Genomic DNA, 20,884 nt, shown 5'->3' on the forward strand with positions numbered 1-20,884 from the left:
TACATTAGAAATACAAATTAAGTACAAGCTATTACAAGACATATCCACGTACATAATTTCTCTTTTTTTTAGTTAAAAATATACAATTAGAGGAAAAGGATGGTAAATGAAATATACATATACATCAAAATATTATATCTTTATTATTTATATAAATGGTATACAATATGTACACGTATATAGACTCGTGTAAATTACATTCTTTTAAAGCTAGGTACATAGATGTTTTGTGCAGTAAAACTCGAAACATTCTCCCCTGAATTCGGTAAACATCCATAATCTTTATACATTGGCAACTAAGCCCGAGTGTAAAATCTTGCACCAACACAGTCGCGAACACCGTGGTAGGTGCAAATGTAAAAGCCAAAATGCGGTCAGAAGAGCGAAACGAATCCAAAATATATTGTTGGTCGGTCGTTTAATCGCTATGTTCATATTTCATCAAGGCACATTTGAAATACAATCAATACATTCCTTTGCTATGGAAAAACCTATTAATGTTACATGCTTGTTCCTATCACTTTACAAACGTTTTCACCACACAAGATTCAATTGTTAACGTATGTAGTTACAGGAGTTTTATATACACATGTTTAAAAAGAGGAAATGAGAAAAATAGGAAGTTAGTTATATATATATATATATATATGTATAAAGAGAAAGAATGAGAGAAAAAAACAGAGATAGAGAGAGAGAGAGAGAAGGAGAGAAGAAAGAAAAAACCAATAGAAAAATATAAAATATTAAAAACTCCTTTAGCCGAAATCACAGACAAGTCTCTTACTTTCTCAAACAGAGCAAAAGTCGCATCATCGGATCCATCATCGTGGTCTTATCCCTAAGTATGTAAGATATATATATAGCTGATATATAAATATTTTATAAATATACATTCACATATGTAGATAGTCTTATCACTCTATTACATATCATGCATATACACACTCTATTACATATACATATACACACGCATATTTCAATATAAAACACGATATACCTTTTTTTATATATCGTGTATCAGCGCGCACGCGTATGTGTCCAAAATCTATACACATTTAACTTTACATGTGTGAGCACGCGTCTAATTCGCATGTACGCATGTACAACATATAAACAATGGTCGCGTATGCATATATCCATATTTTGATTATACCCTTTTTGATGTTCAGCGAACGCATGGATGTTAAAGGATATTCCATCTCGCACATTTGTATATAATACTGCACCTATACCTATGTACATTAACGCCGATAAAATAACATGGTAGAATTAAAATAAAATATGTTTTCGCGCCTGTTACACGCAGGAAATAAAACTAAGTTCCTCTCAATATGTTACATGAAAAATCGATTACACTGAATTCTCCAACTTGACTGTGCCAATTTGACTTTGACAAAAAAAAAGAAAAAGTAACATACAAATCTTCCGTGCAAAATATAACAATGTAAAACAAGTTCTTGCTCCTGTTAATTCTCCTCTTAATTTAATTCTTAATTTAAGTCTGACTCAATATATCTTCATAGATATAGATATATGGACACAGGTTCGTGTTATCTAATCAGGTTCAATGTTGGCATTATATATATTATCGTGATTCATAGAATTTCCATAAAAATGTTCACAAAGACTCTAGATAGATTTGACAAAGAGGAAGAAAATCGTAGACTATTAAGAATATTGTTGCGGGCTTAGTAAGGCATGATAAAATATTTATTATTATTCGTAAAAATTAGACAACTCCATTACTTTATGTACAACTAAGAGTAACAGAAATGAAACTGAATAAAATTGTACGCTTCGAATCGAAACGGCAATCAGAAAATGACTTCCCATGGAAAATAAGCTACAAAAGAAAGATATCCGAAAGTTATCTTTATCCTATCGTGTCAATAAAACTGTGTTACTCCAAGAACGTCCCTGGCATACTGAATAATGGAATAGACTATGGGTCGATAGCAGTCATACAAGATTAATATTAATAATAGTAAAGATTGTAACAATAGAGATATTAACAATAATCATACATTTCCGATACCGCGACGATATCGTTTATAACAGCACTTGGAGAAATATATACTAGAGTAGTAATCCCGGTGATAGGAAATTGCATGGAGATAACTTAATAAAGTTTTGGTCTTCACAGAGTGCAACCTTATCGTAGCCGCGTATCTGGCCACTCATTTAATGGGTGACACAATTAAGCGTTATTTTTGGTGAGTTTTGTTCTGTTGGCGGCAACCGTAGCAAGACACTCTAGAGCTTCAAGATCTGGGGACGCACACCAAGCTATCAATGTGCAAAATATCGATTAACACTTGTAAACGTAAACTGAAATATTTAATAAGAACATCAAAGTGTTGCGCCGTTTTAGATGCACATCCGGGTCTTTTCGTTTCGAGTATCCCGAAAAAGATTACACGAGAAAATTTTGTTATTTAAATTTGATAAAATTGGAATCAACGATAAACATGTAAAATCATGTGGTTTGAATAGTTTGAAGAAATTGTTTCCAACTTACATTTATTTGCTTCTTGATCCTCAGACTGTTTGGCTGAATTTATTGCCGCAGCATTCCGCGTTATGCTTTGTTTCCGTGCTTTTCGTTTCTGGCTTCCAACGAGGTGAGCCTTCTCCAAATCCTCGGAACTCACATTTGTCGCATTCATCCTTCGGGTCTGGCTGCTTGTCTGACTGCTAGAAGACGGATTATTTTGGTGCCTCTTGCTCGCCGAAGAGTTGACCTTTTGTAAAATTTTCTTTTTTTTCGTACGTTGCTGCTTCTTCTTCTCTTGAAACTCCTCCAGGCTCAATGAGGGTAGTGCTTCGATCTTCTTTTCCAAATTAAAGTCTCTGCGGAAATTGTTACATAATGTACACATGCTTTCCTACAATATAATTATCTAGATAGACTATTTCGAAGAACATACTCGGCTCGAAATCTTTTACGTGCTGTCCAAGGACCATAATCCACTTCGGCTCCCTCAGTTTCCGTATCTTCGGGTCTCGAAGCTTCCATATTTCCTTCAGCACTAAATGTATGTATTAAAATCAGTTTTAGTACTAATGTATTCTAAATGTAAAACTTGATCAAGTATTTACCTCTCCACGAGATGTTCCAGCTCTCCGCGAGAGCTATTTCCTCCCTCACTGCTCAAAGAATCTGTCTTTTCGCTGACGTTCGAGGAAATGGAATTTCTTCTTTCATTTGGACGTTCATCAGATCTAAAAACATTAAGGATACATATATATCGCTCCTTTATTACAAAGTTACAGTTTTATCCTGAGATATTTTATGTAAGATCTCGCTAACTACCCATGACTGCCAGTTATCCGTCTTCGTTTAGTTTGTTGCCCAGACGGGCCAATATTTTTCATCTGTTCAGCAAGAAATTTCTGATAACGTAAACCTTTACACGTTCTTTCGCTACGAAAACTGTTCTCCTCCGGTTGCGTGTGTGTCGCCGCAAAGGGATTTATTGCGTGTTTCTCATCCTCTATGATCTAATTGGTAAAACGTTAAGAGAGATGTTATATCGTGAAATTGCGAAACTTGTTTCACAATGTCTCAAATTCTCTGTATCGAATCTTACCGTTTCGTGTTGTTCGTTGTTATTTGACTCGGCTCGTTTCCTCTTTTTTTCGCCAAAGAGATCCGCTTTGCAGTCTCGTTTCTGATCACTTTGGAAAGGCGATTCCGTATACCTTTTCTTAGGTGGCTTCGGAATGTCATTTTCCGCTATGATACCGTTCACTGTCACCTGTTCCTCAGACGACTCTGTCTTTTGAGGCGTAAACAGAGAACTGAGCCCACCAATTTGCGACTCGTCCGCTAGTTTGCCCGGTTGAATTAATTGTCCGTCCCGTCTGTCTGGCTTTGTACAATCGGAAGACTCGTATTCAGATTTGACACTATCTGTGGATTGCGCGCCACTACTACTCGACTCCTGCTTCTTGTTGGTAGGCCTAGTATTTAAAGTACGTAGCGGAGGTGCTGGTAATTTGTACCACTTGAAGTCAGGATTCGCATTCAAAAACGCATCCTTGTACTGAAAAAATAATTATGCCTGGTGTTGGTATTTCTCTTGTGGAGAATCTTTACTTGAAAACTTGGTTGAACGTGTGGAGAAGCAACGTTATTACAATATTTTCAATAGTTTGTGTAACAATTGCCTCATTTATTCTTCAATCTCTTCCTACTCACCTCCTGTGCGAGATTTGTGTAGGAACGTTTTTGATCAGGATGAAGGGTTGCCCACCACTCGCCCAAGACCCTTGTAACAGCTCTGTTTTCTAAATGTGGAAAGCCAGATCGCACCGAGCCGCGATGCCTCTTACAAAAAATCAGAAATGCGTTCATGGGACGCCTTGCATGATGGGCTGGTTCCCGTGCCTCACGTGATTCCTATTTAGTTAGAATAACGCATGTTATTTTGTAAAATCTGCAACGTCATATACTCCATTGAAAACGTAAGCGTAATAAACTTTGCATAAACTCGGTAGTTATAAAAAAATCAATTTTAATTGAAGCAAACAATCCAGCTTCGCGCAACTCTAATTTATTCCGCATCTAATTCCAGTGACAGTTATGTTCCGTATATAAATGAACACGTTGGTCACATTGTTAATCAGCTACTTGTAATATGAATCCTGAATATAATTATTCAGTGCGGCCTCGTATACGCAAACATTATTACGCAAACCATATGTTTCCGGACATTTGACGAGTCTTTTACGAGTCGAGACAAATAACGACAATACATCCATCCTCTTTTCTCCGTTGCATTAGGAAATCTCCCCGCGTTTGTGTATCATCAAGCTTTGCATTATAGCCATACTTATGTAGCCATGTTGCTGTATTGATGAAGCCTTAAAGTGACACGGCTTGCCCAATGTCTGAGGTCGCGTATCGACCGCTATTAAACTTTTACGCTCGACATTGATCCACATCCACAATTTGGCCAATCGATTCTTGGCCGAGGAAAATACGCAGATCCCAAGGATCTAGAGAACCTCGCGCATACAATCACACACGCGTCCGAAAATAAATGAGAAAGTTTGCCAGTCGGCGGAAAGAAAAACTAGTCCTGTACACGCAAAATGTATATCGTGTGCGCACAATTGCAACATATGTCTGAACGCGATATGAGGCAGGAGAACGCGGAATCTCGTCCGTGGAATCATCCGATTCGGGAGGATTCGCGTGCTTCGTGGCCCCGCGCTATCATACATTTGCATCATCCGCCGTCGTCGTTGTGTCGTCGCGCTTATCCGCGATGACACGATGTTTTGCAGTGAACGCGTTCCGTTCACGATACAGCGTGCGACAATTCGGCGTATTCCGTGCCGTGTCGTGCCGTGCCGATCGATCCGATTTACCACAAACTCAGAAAAACATACGATCGGGCTTATCGGCGGCCGAGATACAAAGAGCGATACAGAGAGTTTCGCGGCGAGTTCTCGTTTTATCAAACGGTACTTTCGCGGAGCAGAAAAGAAGATCGGATGATCCGACACGCGTAATTCCCGAATTGCGAGAGGCACGCAACGACAACGCCATGGATCTCGTCGATCTCCCGACATTTCGCGTTGCAGTTTTGCGACGTAAACAGTCTCGACGATAAAGGAGACTGACGCATATGTTGTTCTCGGCGAGGACTGCGTCGGATGGAATCGCGCGACGTTGACCGCCTGCGAATTGCCTCGAGAATATTCCCAGAGGAGGAGGAGGAGGAGCCTGTGTGTTCTCCCTTGCGCTAGGTTTTTGCGCACCAAACGTTCCCAAGGGTTCCCTGAGAACAAGAAAACAGAAAGGAGGAAGGCATCGGCAGGACAGCGGCGGCAGGGAATTCATAGCTTAGCCCGAGCTGTCACACGTCTCGAATCGCGGCCCGTGTCGTGCCGTGTCGAACGTTACGGCGCTGCGCTTTGATTACACCGTCAGCAAAATTTACGCGATGCCCCCACGAGCGCACGGATAAGGAAATGAAAACCTAATTGGAGAAAGAACGAAAGAAAGAGAGGGGGGACACTCGGAGAATTCACGACGGTTTCAATCAATTTTTCTGGCCGAGCTCGTCGAAATCACTCACATCGTCACCGCGATCGTCGTGCATCCTCGTGCTGTCATACGACGCACACTGACAGCTGCTCGGCTGACCGACGAATGTAAATACGGTGGACCGACTGCGCGATCTTTGAATGAAGACGAGCGGATTATTCGGGAATGTGGCTCGCGCGAGGAACGTCCGCGCCCCGCGATATCCCACCGGGGTTCTTCCCTGCGCACACCCGTCGTTCACACACACACACGCACACGAACACGTCGATGTGACGAAACGTCGTCCGTCCGTCGTCCCCGTCGTCTTTGTCCCCGTGGTCGCACGTCGATATCGCGCACGACGGTGCACGGCATCGCGAAATGAATCAGCCGATGACTTTTGACACAAAAGCGCACGTTTCGTCCGATGGGAAGGACGGTGCATGGTCGCGCGATTCCCACGTCGTCGCCGACGCGTTTCATGGCGCGTCGCTTCTCCTCGACAAAGGATAAATCCATGCAATCTCCCTGTGGTGCTCACTCACCTTACGTTGTTGCTCGTTGGCAGCCATTTCTGATTCCACTTGACAATTCACTCAGCGGCGCATAACACACGGACAAAGCTGCGCTCCGTACTGGCGTTCCGGGCTGACTGACTCGCTCGCTCACTCGTTCCTCACTCGTTCCTCCATTTCGCTCGCACGCGGTGAATCACGTAGTGCATCCTCGTTCTGCCCGCGGCCTCTTCCCCCACTTTTCGTCTCGCTCCCACCAACGCACGCGCTTGACACACACGGCACACGGCCCACGTGAGAGAAAATTCTCGTAGGATACGCGAACGTGACGACGTCCATTCGCTCCGCTCGCTTCGCCCCGCTTCGTTCGTATCCCATTACGTCCGGGAATATCCAACGGGAGAAGATGTCACGCGTACTCCGCTGTACAATTCATTGCACAAATCCGTTGTGGATCATAATCGTCGTGGGTGGGCGCGAGCTACGGTTTCGCCGACGAGCTCTTCACTGAAACCTCGCGCGGTTGCTGACGTCGCGGTGTCGCGCCACGTTATGGCGTATTTATAAGCACGCGCACGTCTCCAGGCGGAATCCAGACGCCAATGATTCCGGCGATTTAATCAGCGTTTCGGGGAGTTATCCCTCGTGCAAGTCGCGCGTCTCGCCCGCAGCGAATTTCTTCGAATTGTCGCGCGCCGCAGTCCGGTGTGCGCATGCTCGCGAGTCGCGTTACTGCAAAAAGTCCCTAGACTGCGTCTATGCGCACGCACGCCAAAACAGCTGATTGTCACGTGGCATTGACGTCGCAGCTGTTGACGTCCAGATGATTGTCAAACTTGGTCAGGGGTACGGTAGCGTCTTCGTTGAGGAATCAACTTTTCGACTTAGAAACTATTCTCGACACTTTGGTGCTAGGATCTCCATCTCTAAATGTTTAAGCAGAAAATATCCTCTCTACGCATGCTACATGTGTTGTGCAGTCGAATTCACATAGGGTAAATTTAGCGCGTCGTGCTCATCATGCGACGACTTTAGTTCACAGTCAAGACTTTTAACTCGGATGGTATGGAAAAATTAACCCTCGCCTTTGAGAGAAGGGGTTTGTAATCCTGGAGAACGAGCGGTCTTTCTCGTGTAATAATAAGTTGAAAAATGCAAATTAAATCTTTTTTTTTCCGATTCGGTCGTTCTGAGAAAACTGATTTGAAAAACGATAAATTAATATTTTTCTCTCATCTCTCATATATTATTTACACAAGGATTACGTACGTACACGATATATATATCCTTAAGTTTTAAACAACTTACAAAAGTAGCAGGCTAGGAGTATATAAGAGAAAAATCTATTATAATAGTCGCAATGTCGAAAATATATTGCAACGTATTGTGCATACTTTTACATTATGAGATATTTGAAAGCTCCTCTAATATAGTTTGCGTATCTAAGTTATTAAGATCTATCGAAGCCCTTGTATCCACTATCACTCCAGTCACCTGAAAACACGATACTTTAAACCTGATGATAATCTTTTCACAGCTGTTGTGCGTGCGCGACTAGAAATTCTATCAGCCATTACCATTTCCTCAAAAAATGCAGTATGATTAGGCTTTTCTGAATATCTCTCATACTGGTCCAAATTATCCTGCAATTTTAAAGCGAGACTATCATAATTCTGTATGATGACCGCTAGAATTTGCTGTTCCGTTGGTGTCGACAAGCTTTCTTTCGCCAGCCATGCAGCTATTTTTGGTGGAAAATGATTTACTATGTCTCTCACATTGACGAGAGAGTTCGTTAGCTTAAGCGCATGTTCTTTGTATTCGTACGATTCACTGGTCGAGTACCTAAGTGCTAAAACAGTTTTTACATCTCGTTATAAAGTAGTCTGGTTTTATTCGTAACGCTGAAATAATTCTCACACCAACTTGCTTACCCATAGCGTTTAAATTGGTGAAGATAAGTCTCATACGAATAATTTCGTAAAACAACTCGTCGTAGCTACTAGGCGATGACAGAAAAGTATCAGCGTATGTGATAAAAAAGTTTAGAATGTTTACCACCTGTTGTACAGGAAATATTGGCGGAAATATTACTATACTCGATCCCACGACAACACGATCGATCAAGTTTCAATATCTTCTTACCTGGATAGCTAAAGGAAATATGTTCATTTTCTTAATAAGATGGCTCTCGTGTGTCGTTAAGAACTTGAGTAGATTAATTAATGCAGTCCAAAGATCTCGCCATTGATAACCAAGCCTAACGCGACACCTCTTTTGGTAACATAACAGCCTTTGCAGCACGCCGATGCATTGATGATACAATTCAAGTGGAAATTTTTTCATCATGTGCGATGTTACAAACTCAACCAGCAGATCTGCAATTAAATTATATGCGAAATGATTTGTATATCTTCGTTGAAACTGTAGCCGAAAATATGAAAACAGTTAAATGAACATGGCTCAAGAACGGATTTCAAAGAAAACTCGATGTAAATGTTGAAACATTTCCCAAAAATTCTTCACAAGCGCGCGTGTCATCTCCGGTATTATAATATATAATATCTGAAAGGATACCGAGTAACGTGGCTGCAAGTGGTTGAGCAGGCGCTGCCTTGTCTTGTAACTTTCTATGATGCATGGGAACTCTATGCAGTTGTACTCGAAATGCCAGATTTGCATCGTGCATTAAACTGTTTGCGTATTGATCTTCCGCGATGCAGCTTAATATCAGGAAACACAATTTCACGTTATTCATTATAGCCTCTGTTCTAATAACTTGCATAACTATCGAACTGTAATAGAGACGAGTCACAATTAAAACTCAATGGATCATCAAGAGCACATTAATGGCTTTTATTTTTATCTTCTTACCAATATTGCAGAAAAGTCGCTAAGAGATTAAACGGTTGAGCCATGACGTCGGGTGGAGAAGCACCAGGAGCTACTGCATTTGGACCTAAAGTATTATTCGGCGACGGAGGTGCACTAGTATCGCTTTGCGTATAGGCCAACGTAGTTACGAAGTTACGATTTAAATGTGTAGCTTCATATAAAGCTAAGAGTAAAGCATTATTTGCACGAACTTGTTGCGTTTTTGCTTCTTCTTCGCCGACAAACATGCTCCCGACTATACTAGTCAGCGAGGATAACCAAGATGCTTGTATCTCTAAACACGTGTATTACATTATATGTATATTGCTATACTAGATGTTTGCACTATATCAAACATTACGTATCACATTAGCGTAAAGGATGTTTTAAAAAAGAATTAATCCGTCCAACGTACGACATGACTAATTATCGTGTTAAGATTATTCAAAAATAATCAATACATTATGCTATAGATCATCCTGTTTTGCAATACCTGCTCTTTGTTGAACGAATTGCCGGCAAAACTCGGTTAATGAACCCGATATAGCTTGCCCGTATCCGTTGAGAGCTAATTCATCATCCAGAATTGATAATTTAACAATATAAGGATTTGCACTCTCGTACTTTCTGTAGTTGACTAGAAGCGTTAATAATAAAACCGCATCATGGCCGTGGCGATTTCTAGTAGCTGTATCTCTCAATAACTGCGACAAAAGATAAAATAAATCACTGTTAGGACAAGTTTAATCATGCTATAAACGTAAACCTTTTGTAGAAACTTGGAAAGTGATTATAAAATTCTATTTAACTTACTTGAATCAGTGATTCAAAAACACTGTTTAGCATCACATATTCTAATAAGGTATTTTGGCTGATATTGTCCATACCAGTAACTATTATCAACAATAATTTCAGGCATAAAGCTTTCAAACTGTCTGGATATTCACCTACAAAAGAAAGACAAATTTTTCTTGTTAATTATTTTTCGGTTTAACCCAAAAACAATATCAAAAACAATTTGTCATAATATACATTTTGTCAAGACTATTTCTTTTTTACATGATGCTATTACAACATTAATAATTTAGTTATTTCCGATTGGAATAAATAATCTTTCTATTGAATTCAAGTAAATATATATTGCTGTTATGTTAGGAAAAGTGATACAAATGCTTATTAAATGATCTGTATATCTATATACCTATACCTGTTAAAAAATTATTGCAATGCTGCATTAATGTTGTCATCCTTTGCTCCGCAGAGTCAAAGCCTACTAGAATATCTATTAAATTAAATCCATAGTCTCCTTGGTTGGCTTTCTTGTACATAGACTGAATAACCGCTGCCAAAGTTTGCAGTGCATATACTATTCTAAATGGATGTTCATCAACTAACGTGTCGACACAATGGCATACCAGTGCATTCAAATTTTCTTTGCTAGCATTTAACTGTTCCGATGTCATATGCAGAATTTCACTCTCGATATGAGGTACCTGATATTATAATATTCATCTCCAATTATGGGAAAATTAGTTTTAAAAAAATTTAATTCTAACATTAAAATATATTTAAGTTTTATACAAATTCTGTAAAAAAACATGTCTTTATCCTTTTAAAGATATTTATAATATATTTTCTGCTCCTGACTAAATTTTAATCAACTATATAATGGCAAAATGGGTTAAGAGAAGCTACTGAGATGAGGGAGCAAGGAAAAGTTGTAAATTATCATAAAATATTCATCTTTCTGTTATTACTTATCATCTGGTCAAAAAGAGATTTTATTTATATTCTATAAAATGCACATACCATAGGTTTAATGAGGAACAATTCATTCCAGAAATTTGGATGAGCTAGTGTTAAATCTTCGCCTTTAAAGAAACTCTCATAGATCGGTACCAGCTTGCATTTATGTTGACGCTTGGCGCCAGAGCCACTTCTTTTTCTCATAGCCATGATAAACGATTAATTTGTCCTCATATTCAAACTCTAGAACCATATTGATACGTAAAAACGATTTTTCTCATAATAATGCAAGTATAATGCAAGTACTGATCGTATCTCTTAAATTTTATCTAAACTCATTTTTTGTACTTTCTTTCGTTACAGCTTTCTTTACTTTAACAGAAACCTCTCTTTCCAACATGTTTTTACTTCTTAGATTCTAAAATCTTGTTTCCCAAAAAATAAATTCGGAGCTTCAATACGACGTCAATAGACATTTGTTAAAATTCACTGATATTAAGTACAGGAGATAATGAAAAATTATCCAATGTTTCTCTCACCGAACTTTTTCGAAATTATAATAAGTGTGCATCATATGAATAATCAGAATTCAATCGAAATTATCGCTCATGTCCAAAATTAAAGATACAAAAAGAACTTTGAGGTTAGTTCAGTATGTCAGCTAACATGAAACCCGCCTCATTCTTCGAATCGAATTAAAATCAAGTCCACATGAAAGAAGCTTCCAGTATCATGCGATAAACTTAATTTACTGTTATTAAAAACACGATTCGTATTGATCTCTTGCATTACTATAAAAATTTGTTAAATTTCTTTATACTTTTAATCATTAATCATTTAAAGAAGATAATTTAGAAATAAAGTAAAAGTAAACATTTATATAAAACTATATAAAGTAAAAAAGTTTACATATAAAAATATTCGTGTTGCCATTAAATTCTAGTACTTGAAAGTTAAGACTTTCATTCGTCTTTAAATTACATTATTTTAAAATGAACTTTCATCTTAGGATATTTTGAATTGCATTACTTGAAAATAATATAATAATATCGCGGCTGATCTATCATGTAGTCATACTACTACGTCACACCTCGATCAAAGATAGTGGTGGCTCGTAGCGGACTTTTATGGAACTAAAAAAGCCGAACGAAAACCCCTACAGAATGCCAACCATACTGTCCAAGTCCCTATAACCGATTGCCATTGCGAAGCATTCGAGACTGTAATCCAGTTAGCACTACGAACGCTATAAACACTCTCTATTCTTCTTTTTATTTAAAAGAAAAAGGATATTTAAAAAAAAGAACTTTTGAAAGACCTATTGCTTTAATTTAATCATAACTTTGTGATATGCGTTGCAGAGTAATCCTCGGAGGTTATAGATGTTTCTGAAACTCTCTGGCTGCACATTGTAGGCAGAATCAACTGCTTTTGCCCAAATCTCAGTTTTGCCGCTGTTTTTCGCAACGGGAAGTTCCACATTCCACAATGTCCAACTCCAATATCGACCTTGCTTCGCCTGAGGATCTTCGGTCAGGTTTGCCGTATGCCAAGTCGTGCCTTTCATTAAAGTATTTGAAACGATGAAATATATGAATAATTCGAGCCGAATATCAACAAGTTTTGTTTTCTTTCTCTTATCTTACCTTTATCGTTTGTCACATCGACGCGTATTGTCTTCCGACCACCACCAGACCATGCGTAGCCTGACAAAAATAATAATTACAAAATCATTATTGTATAATGTAATTAATTAATAAATTAATAATTGTACGTTTGCTTTTACCTCTCACTTGTATTTTTCCATTCTTAACTTGGACCTCATCTCCACTTTGTGGTTCACAAATCGCTGATATTACAGGCATTTCTTGTATCGCGGGTGATTTACTGAAGTCGACGTTGTCCCAATCCGTACTCGGTGAAAAGCCTTTGTAGTCACCCTGTTGCCACTGCGACTGACTCTCTCGCCTTGATACAGAAATTTTACCTGTCGAGCGAATATTCGGATATCAATGAATGCTTATTAATTGGCTGCAACTATGTCGGAATCTTGAAATCTTCCATACTGAGCCATTTCACGTTTCTTGCACCCACGACACCAGGAACGATCACTCTAATTGGAAATCCATGATCCTTGCTTAGTGGTTCACCGTTCATCTCATATGCCAATATTACGTCTCCTCGCGGATCGATAGCTTTTGCGATAGGGATACTTGCACCGTACGGCGTACCAGATGGATCTAGATCGTACCCCTCAAACTGATAAAGAAGAAAAGCACTGAGAAAAATACTAATGTTTTTAATTACAAATTATTTTTAAGCACATGCCATTTATTTTTATCGCGATAAAAGTAAAAAACTGGTTTTGAGGAAGATACCTGTACATGCTCAAATTCATCTTCATTAATTCCTAAATCCTTTAGTACATCACATAATCTTGCACCCGTCCACGTTGCATTTCCAACAGCACCGACACTCCAATTAATCCCTTTTAGTTTCTTTATCTATAACAAGAACTATGTAAATACCCATCATTTAAATTTATTTAAGCTCTCGTTGAGCAGTAATGTTTGTATTTTTCTAGAGATTTACCTTCGACATATCTGAACGTCTGTTTCCACCACACATAACAGCAGCTGTTATTGTATGTCTTTTATATTTTCTTATTGCCTCAAAATCAAGTGTCTTTTTAGTAGTTTCTTCTACTGCCAATTCTAATGCATAATTCTTCAGATCTATCTCGGGGACAGGCAAGTGATTCCTGACGTAAAAAAGATCGCTAAAAGCAGGCAAAATTAATTAAATATAGCTAAAAAAACGTGTGCAAAATCAGATAAAATTGGCTCAAATGGCACAGACTTACGTTGGTGTAAGAAAACTCTCAGCCAACATCGAAGACGGCGGCTCTGCACAGAAAGGCTTGTGACCGTTAACAATTAATGCCCTGTGCCTGGTAGGTTCGTTTGCATATGCGTCGTACGAATCACTTGTATTGGATCTGGCATCCTCTTCCGAGATATTCCCTATTCTCATGGATTCCAACAACGAATATATTTCTGGGGTATTATGATTTGCAAAAATCGACCAAAAAGGATCGATCGAACCTCCCGCTGCCATTAAGATCTTTGAGGGACCACCCGGATGTTTATCTACAAATTCTGTAATGTCGTACACTCCTTGTCTAAAAGTGACCCAAATGCGATTTTCTTTCCTGTCATGCTTTCCTATTTCCTCCAGGGTATAGGTCGACAAGTCCTTTCGTAATTGCCCACATTGTATACTTTGTGCTGCATTGAGGGCATAAACATTTTGTTTATACTTGAAGGTATAGTACGATATACCTAAAACAGATGCAGCAATGGCAACATATGTTGCGTACGATTTATAAGAATCCTGTGTATGTACATTTTGGGAAAATGTATATTTCTTCTCTGTGGAATATTGCCTGTACGTATTATTATAACTCTTTACAATCACTTGCAGCAGTGGTACTTGCGATCTGAAATAAATTTATTTACACTTATTTCACGTAGAAATGTGTTACGTCAATTAAACGCATGTAAATTGTCTAGCAATTGATAAAAACACTTTAGAAATAACGTAAATGATAAATATAACATAAATACTTTTGCCTCACTCCATGAAATATTCTCCAGTGTAAACTCATAATGCTAATTTCTATACAGACTGATGCCAACTAATGCGGCTAACATCTTCAGTTATCTGACGCAGTATCAACAACACGAACTGGTATAAGCAAAACAAGTGTAAGGAGAGGGGTATCAACTCCACTCCTTTCAAAGAGAATGCATTACATGCCGTCGTAGGACAGAGACGTAGCAGAGATAATATTTATGTGCCGAGATAAACATGTGATAAATGGGTCATAGCAAGTGCATGTGCTGTGCGCGTGTGTGTATGTGTAGTCAAGCGTGCTGCTCACGACTACATTCATGCATCATGTATGTACATTATACGCACTCATTACACGCGTTGTTTGACGCAAATTTTGCGCATTTCTTCACTACTCAGCGAGTTCGCAATTTTTGAGGTACAAAACGAGATGGCGCTGAAGAACGTCGCTTTTTTTTCAAGAGAAAGGTTTGTACCCCTGCTTTCTCACCATTGACAATTGAACACAAGTTACAGCCAGTTTTTAGGTTATTTTTTAAATTTTATAGAAAACTTGGAATGTCGCAATTTGCCTTTCGTAGTGATTGAAATAGTGATTGAAAGTGAGTGTCTCCGAGACTAATGGTTTATCCTTGCAAAATCACAAAATGATGAGGTAAAAAGTCAACTTCGCGTTCCAACCATATATTTCGTTCGAGATGGGCGAAAAACCTGATTTTCTTGGTGACGGGACTAATCTCACCGAAAAATGTGACGACGATAATAAAATTATAGAGCAAGACGTTCAATTAATCACAGGTACCATATCTAGAAATACAATATTTTATACTTGTCATACATGTGTCATTTTTCATATGACATGTCTGTAGAGATTGCACAGCTGTATCCAAAACCCATTTTCTTAATCCAATCATTCAATCATTTAATTATCAAGAATAATAAAAGGTTCATTCTACGAGATAACGCATAAGAATAATGTCTGCTCTCATCTCTCTTTAGTATTATTTTTAATCTAAATAGAAAATCTATGTTTTCTTCTAGATACAGGAATCATTGTTCCAAATGATCATCATGAAAGTAAAGTATGCAGTGATAACAGTGATTTAACATTATTGAGAAAAGACAATGGAAAGTCAGACTTGATGGATAGTATTAATCTCGATATTGAGAACTCTATTACTAACGTTCCTAATACAAACCTTCAAACATGCCAACAACTGTTCAGTAGTGAAAACTGTCTTTCGCAAAACAGCGGATATCTTCGCAAATCGTTTACCCACAGCGTATCCCTGCCCACAATAGCGACATCATCTGCAGATACGTCTTTAGTTGGAAGTATAGCTAATAGATCTAAGAATGATACGCAAACACAAATCAATTTAAAAACAGCATGTACCGATGAAGAAGAGACACTATTTAATCAGTCATGCGATGTGAAAAAACAATCTGAATCCTTGAGAAATAGAAAAATTACTGAAGCATGTCGGAATAATTCATTGGACAAGCACAATGAACTGGAAAGTATAGATTCACAATTACAAACAGTTGATAACACGAGTTCAAGTGTGAAAAATCAAAGCGAGGGAGATCCATCAAAGGAAAGTGGATCCAATGCACTTATGCCAAGTAAACATGCACGAAACAATCCGATACCACGAACGGTGCTGGCCGACGACAGTAAACTCGTAAAAATGTCTCTTCTAACGAATCCAATGAATATAATGCAATCGAATGCACAGCTGATAAACAAAAGTCGAAACTTTTTAAACTTTATTACGGAGAAGTCGACAAACATCATGGAGAAAGCATTGCTGCCGCAACATTTGGCAATGAGATACAATCACGCGTCGAGATCTATCGAAACTGACGCAAGACTTTACGCTAATAACGAATCTGCTGCTAGAGGTATAACGCCTAGATCAAATATAAATGTAACCACCTCGAATGATATTCTTAGTGCGAAAGGTTGTTCGATAAAGCGGACTTGTGGCGACAACAAAGACGAGTTGGATAACGTAGTGAATAACGAGAATGAAATCAAGACGAATGAAATCGTGTGCACTGATTTTCCGCCGAACGAGGAACAATCAATGCATAATAACGATCTCGAGAACGACGAAGTGTCAAAAGAGAGAAAGTATATCCCTGAAACAAGTAACATAGGTGTCATCGCGGCACAAGCGAGATGCGACGTATCGCTGACGGAAACGAATGAAGATAAATATACCTGTTTGCAGACGGAAAAATTACACGACGATAAATATAAGGAAGATTCAGAGGAGAAGTTAAATCGATCAGACAAATCGTTCCACGAAATTCAGACGACTAGGGATGCGTTGACCTTACAGGTGGAAAACTTAGAGAGGACTGTAAATAAACTATCAGCGGATTTGAACGCGTCGCTGAATACGCAACAAACTCTAAGAAAGGAATGTCTTGCAGCTAACAAGGAGAAGGATAACATGGTTATGAAATATGTAATTAGTGAGAAACAGTTGATCGATTCGCAAAGGTACAAAAACAGCTATCTAGTAATAATTTGATTGTGTTACTTTTCACACGCGCGCATAATCAGTTGATATATTTGTGTATGTATTAAAATATATTTCGCGATGACTCTATAAAGTTTAATTTCTGACAGAGCGAAAGAATGCGCGGAACGTAAAGTTAAGGAGGTTCTGAAGGATCAGGAATCGCTACAAAACAAGCTGCGCCAAACACAGGGTGAGCGTACAAGAATATGTGTCATCTTGGATGGTAAATGTCGCGAAATAACTGAGCTTCAAAAGGAAATGGAGACGGTAAAGGAGGACGTTAAGATAAAGGAAATCAAACTGAAGTGGTCACAGAATAAACTTAAAACTGAAATGGACTCGCAGAAGGACACTCAACAGAAATTGGATAAAGCTTTGGTAAATGCAGTATAAAAAATCGTTAGGTATTTTAGATTGTGACAAAAAAAATGATTGCCAGTTGTATTTTCAATTATACAAGCATCGTCAAATTTTAATAACAAACTCAATTTATCGCACTCCGTCATAATTGGCAAACGTTTGATCGTTAATCGTCGTTCACGAAATTCTAATAGGAAATGTCAATATTATTTAGATGTATGTTACAGATGAAGATAAATGATATGAAAGAAGAGTGTGAACAGATACGCCGCGAAACGCAAGAATCGTTCCGTAAATTTCAACAGTCCGAAGAGAATAAGGCTGTAACGTTAGATCAACAGTTAAAGGAGCATCAAGCGCGTTTGATCCTAGAACGACACGTTACTGAAGATAAGGAAACGCTAAGGCTTCAATTGCAAAGAGAATTGGAAATGCTAAAATCTAGGCAACAGAGTCTAATCGAAGAAAATAAGAGTCTCAACGTGAGAGTTCAAGAATCCGAGCAAGCTCGATTGAGCAATGAGGATAATTTGAATAAGTTAAGGATAGCTGTTAATCAGCGTGAAGAACAGATCGCCGAATTATTAAGCAAGGTTTCGCAATTGGAAACAATGAAACTCCAGTTGCAACAGTAAGTACATATTGCAGTAATATAAAATTATTTTTGAGTAAATAAATTCGACACTTTAAAATAAAAGACGATATTCGTTTCGCTCGCACAGTAAAGACGAATGTATGGCAGCGGTTGAAGCTGAACTTGCGCAGCTACGATCGGCAAACGAGGAATTACGATCTGACATGCAAGCATGCCGTCAAAAGGAGGCGGACATGCTGGACTTTACGCAAAAGTTGACACATAAAAATGTATGTCTTCAGTCGGAGTTTACCGCGATTGAGACAAAAGCGAATCATCTCGAATCCGAACACGGTCCGCTACGTGATTGTATCGGTGAACTGACCAGTAAGGTCAAAGCTCTGGAGGAGGACTTGGCGCAAGAACGAAGAAAGAGACGAGAGGAGTGTGAGATCTTGGCTAGACATGTCGCCGAACAGACTCAGCTCGCGCAGAACTTTGCCCAGAAATTGGAGGATAGTCAGGGCGAAAATGCAATACTGAAGAGGAAGCACCAAGTGTCCATAAAGGAGATGGCACAAGAATTGCAACAGTGTCGTAGAAAATTAGAGATGTTGGAAGCCGCTTCGCCTAATAATTCATTAGATATTGCATCCAGAACGGGATCTAATACTTCTCTAAATACAGGTTTGATATATATGTGTATCTTATATAAATTAAATATCTCGATAATTATAGCTTTCGATTATTACTTTATCGTTCGTTTCTGTTTTCAGGTGATGCGTTGAACGGCGCCTTATCGGATAACAATTCCAACGGTGATCATATCCATTCCGTAGAACCTAGTAAACAAGTACTGATTGACCGCATCATCAAGCTGCAAAAGATCAATGTAAAAAGAGCGGAGAAATTAGATTTTCTAGAGGAACATACGCAAACGTTGGTCGAAGAGTTGCAGAAGAAAACAAAAATAATACAAAACTATGTTTTACATCAAAACTTTGGAGCTCTGACATGTAACGAAAGAGATAGACACAAGGTAGGTATTCGTAGCTAATTATGTCTATCCCTAGGTAAAACTAACTATACAGTTAGCATGTCTACATATCCCTAGCTCTATTCTATCTTAATGATAAATTCGTATCAATTTATAATCGAAACTGTAAAGTGCGTTATGATAATAACAGGCATATATTGATTTTTTATAACCAAGCATATCAAAAGCAAAAGGGATTCAGTAAGTGTGAGAAAAGTTTATAAACAAGCATTTCTGTACTCAATGTTATTAATGAATTAATATTATATTTGTTTGTGCCTAATTATTAATAAATTTCAAAATGCACACACAGGCGGAATTGGCACGACACGGAGGCATAATGGCATCTGTTTACAATCATCGAGTCTCGGATGAGAACATGACGCTGGAACTTTCATTAGAGATCAACCAAAAATTACAAGCTGTTCTTGAGGATGCATTATTGAAAAACATTACCCTAAAGGTAAATGTATATTTGAAGAAAGTTTTAAATGCTGTCTTAAAGTTGTGGCTCAAAAAATTGACGATCAGTTTTTTTCCTCAAAAAAGTGATCATTTTGCCACAGAATGCGACTTAGATGTGATATTTATTTCTTTAGATAGATGTAATTACTAATTCTCCAATGTATTCTATAGTTATCACCTCATCCTATTATTTTTGCAGGACAATATCGATACATTAGGTAATGAGATAGCGAAATTAACAATGCAGCATCAACAAAAACAAATTGAAAATTAATAATTAGATGTTGTGTGTATATAGGACGTCGTTATGTAGATATAGTATACGACTATTGTATGTTAAATATTCATTCAAGAGAATTATTTCCCATTTACATTATGATTTGTTACCTTTATCTTGACAAGAGATGTTCTTATTTATTACATTATCTGTTATTATACGACTCGCAACACACTATGTAGACATATTGCTACTGCTTCGTCTCGAATTGTATATTCCTCATAAATTTACTTTAAAGAAACTTTACGAACAAGTAACTGACTGCGACTAATATATTTTCTATTTTGTTTTAAACATGTAATATATCATCAAACACATGAATGCCGTACACTTACAAATTTTTAATTTCTATCTAAAAAGTATCGTGTATCATGTGTTTAATTGTATCGAAGTATCATGTGTTTAATTGTTTAAATAGATTTAGAAATGTTAATTTAATAGTTGTACATAATTAATTCAATCACAGAGTCTTGCAATGGTGCATTTATCAGTTATTCTAGTTTGATAAGTGTATATGTACACACTTGTTTAAAATTCATATAAATTAGATTAAGTTTTTTGAAAAGAAGAAAGAAATTATATGCATAAAATGGACATGCTTATTAATCCTAAGTACATGTATGTGTATATGTATATATTATTACTTTTAGTAAATTGTCACTTCAAGGAAGAAGATCGCCTACACTTATTAAGGGAATATCATAATAACGCTAGAGATCTGTTAAATAAAGATTTATTTTGCAAGTTTAACTAGATTGTTTTAATTTCTAAAATACTTACACATCTAGAGGCACTAGTCAAGCTTAAAATCTAGCCGACTACGAATTCATGTT

General features: G+C 37.9%; 4 protein-coding genes across 10 annotated transcripts; 1 reads left to right on the forward strand and 3 right to left on the reverse strand.

The window, feature by feature from the left end:
- Positions 1–120: 120 nt before the first annotated feature.
- LOC105286301 (HMG box transcription factor BBX) lies at positions 121–6,785 on the reverse strand. 4 transcript variants are annotated; one of them, XM_011351164.3, is made up of 8 exons: positions 6,583–6,785; positions 4,202–4,402; positions 3,591–4,046; positions 3,314–3,501; positions 3,100–3,222; positions 2,928–3,029; positions 2,519–2,850; positions 121–2,286 (listed from the first exon to the last, which is right to left on the reverse strand). In XM_011351164.3, exons 1-8 carry the CDS (start codon positions 6,607–6,609, stop codon positions 2,198–2,200), a joined length of 1,518 nt encoding a protein of 505 aa, XP_011349466.2. In that variant the 5' UTR covers positions 6,610–6,785; the 3' UTR covers positions 121–2,197. The 4 variants fall into 4 exon arrangements, with proteins under 4 accessions (XP_011349466.2, XP_026830392.1, XP_019889491.2 ...); XM_026974591.1 differs by lacking the exon at positions 6,583–6,785 and adding an exon at positions 6,090–6,543; XM_020033932.2 differs by lacking the exon at positions 6,583–6,785 and adding an exon at positions 5,633–6,074.
- A 1,011-nt stretch (positions 6,786–7,796) lies between these two features.
- LOC105286302 (armadillo-like helical domain-containing protein 3) lies at positions 7,797–12,332 on the reverse strand. Of its 2 annotated transcripts, XM_011351166.3 has the most exons (11): positions 11,712–12,332; positions 11,236–11,415; positions 10,634–10,919; positions 10,240–10,373; positions 9,920–10,130; positions 9,427–9,721; positions 9,130–9,347; positions 8,698–8,930; positions 8,487–8,613; positions 8,130–8,404; positions 7,954–8,046 (listed from the first exon to the last, which is right to left on the reverse strand). In XM_011351166.3, the coding sequence occupies exons 2-11, from the start codon at positions 11,380–11,382 to the stop codon at positions 7,954–7,956; spliced, it is 2,019 nt and encodes a 672-aa protein (XP_011349468.1). In that variant the 5' UTR covers positions 11,383–11,415; positions 11,712–12,332. The 2 variants fall into 2 exon arrangements, with proteins under 2 accessions (XP_019889490.1, XP_011349468.1); XM_020033931.2 differs by lacking the exon at positions 11,712–12,332 and having other exon boundaries at positions 7,797–8,046; positions 11,236–11,382.
- A 147-nt stretch (positions 12,333–12,479) lies between these two features.
- Positions 12,480–14,839, reverse strand: LOC105286306 (probable sulfite oxidase, mitochondrial). The gene is made up of 8 exons (XM_011351175.3): positions 14,799–14,839; positions 14,036–14,671; positions 13,765–13,951; positions 13,551–13,676; positions 13,239–13,431; positions 12,959–13,159; positions 12,819–12,878; positions 12,480–12,732 (listed from the first exon to the last, which is right to left on the reverse strand). The coding sequence occupies exons 1-8, from the start codon at positions 14,837–14,839 to the stop codon at positions 12,491–12,493; spliced, it is 1,686 nt and encodes a 561-aa protein (XP_011349477.2). The 3' UTR covers positions 12,480–12,490.
- Positions 14,835–20,797, forward strand: LOC105286305 (coiled-coil domain-containing protein 186). Of its 3 annotated transcripts, XM_011351173.3 has the most exons (10): positions 14,835–15,273; positions 15,354–15,603; positions 15,847–17,317; positions 17,447–17,717; positions 17,927–18,330; positions 18,422–18,960; positions 19,050–19,312; positions 19,487–19,510; positions 19,623–19,772; positions 19,974–20,797. In XM_011351173.3, the coding sequence occupies exons 2-10, from the start codon at positions 15,504–15,506 to the stop codon at positions 20,046–20,048; spliced, it is 3,297 nt and encodes a 1,098-aa protein (XP_011349475.2). In that variant the 5' UTR covers positions 14,835–15,273; positions 15,354–15,503; the 3' UTR covers positions 20,049–20,797. The 3 variants fall into 3 exon arrangements, with proteins under 3 accessions (XP_011349475.2, XP_011349474.2, XP_011349476.2); XM_011351172.2 differs by lacking the exon at positions 14,835–15,273 and having other exon boundaries at positions 15,280–15,603; XM_011351174.2 differs by lacking the exons at positions 14,835–15,273; positions 19,487–19,510 and having other exon boundaries at positions 15,280–15,603.
- Positions 20,798–20,884: the final 87 nt, after the last annotated feature.

Source organism: Ooceraea biroi, chromosome 13 (assembly GCF_003672135.1).
Source record: "Ooceraea biroi isolate clonal line C1 chromosome 13, Obir_v5.4, whole genome shotgun sequence".
In the NCBI taxonomy this organism is placed as follows: domain Eukaryota; kingdom Metazoa; phylum Arthropoda; class Insecta; order Hymenoptera; family Formicidae; genus Ooceraea; species Ooceraea biroi.

Bases quoted from the DNA above. Each gene is read 5' to 3' on its own strand.
- LOC105286302 (XM_020033931.2), bottom strand. From the start codon at position 11,382: ATGGCTATGAGAAAAAGAAGTGGCTCTGGCGCCAAGCGTCAACATAAA. The intron at 10,131-10,239 runs GTAAGTTAAATA...CTTTTGTCGCAG, and splicing joins TTTTTGAATCACTGATTCAA to TTATTGAGAGATACAGCTAC. The intron at 9,348-9,426 runs GTAAGAAGATAA...TCTCTATTACAG, and splicing joins GCGACTTTTCTGCAATATTG to TTCGATAGTTATGCAAGTTA.
- LOC105286305 (XM_011351173.3), top strand. From the start codon at position 15,504: ATGGGCGAAAAACCTGATTTTCTTGGTGACGGGACTAATCTCACCGAA. The intron at 15,604-15,846 runs GTACCATATCTA...GTTTTCTTCTAG, and splicing joins AGACGTTCAATTAATCACAG to ATACAGGAATCATTGTTCCA. The intron at 19,773-19,973 runs GTAAATGTATAT...TTATTTTTGCAG, and splicing joins TGAAAAACATTACCCTAAAG to GACAATATCGATACATTAGG.
- LOC105286301 (XM_026974591.1), bottom strand. From the start codon at position 6,482: ATGCACCGTCCTTCCCATCGGACGAAACGTGCGCTTTTGTGTCAAAAG. The intron at 4,403-6,089 runs GTGAGTGATTTC...CTAACTAAATAG, and splicing joins ACGACGATCGCGGTGACGAT to GAATCACGTGAGGCACGGGA. The intron at 3,502-3,590 runs GTAAGATTCGAT...TTTACCAATTAG, and splicing joins ACAACGAACAACACGAAACG to ATCATAGAGGATGAGAAACA.
- LOC105286306 (XM_011351175.3), bottom strand. From the start codon at position 14,839: ATGAGTTTACACTGGAGAATATTTCATGGAGTGAGGCAAAA. The intron at 13,677-13,764 runs GTAAATCTCTAG...TTCTTGTTATAG, and splicing joins GACGTTCAGATATGTCGAAG to ATAAAGAAACTAAAAGGGAT. The intron at 13,160-13,238 runs GTATGGAAGATT...TTCGCTCGACAG, and splicing joins AAGAAACGTGAAATGGCTCA to GTAAAATTTCTGTATCAAGG.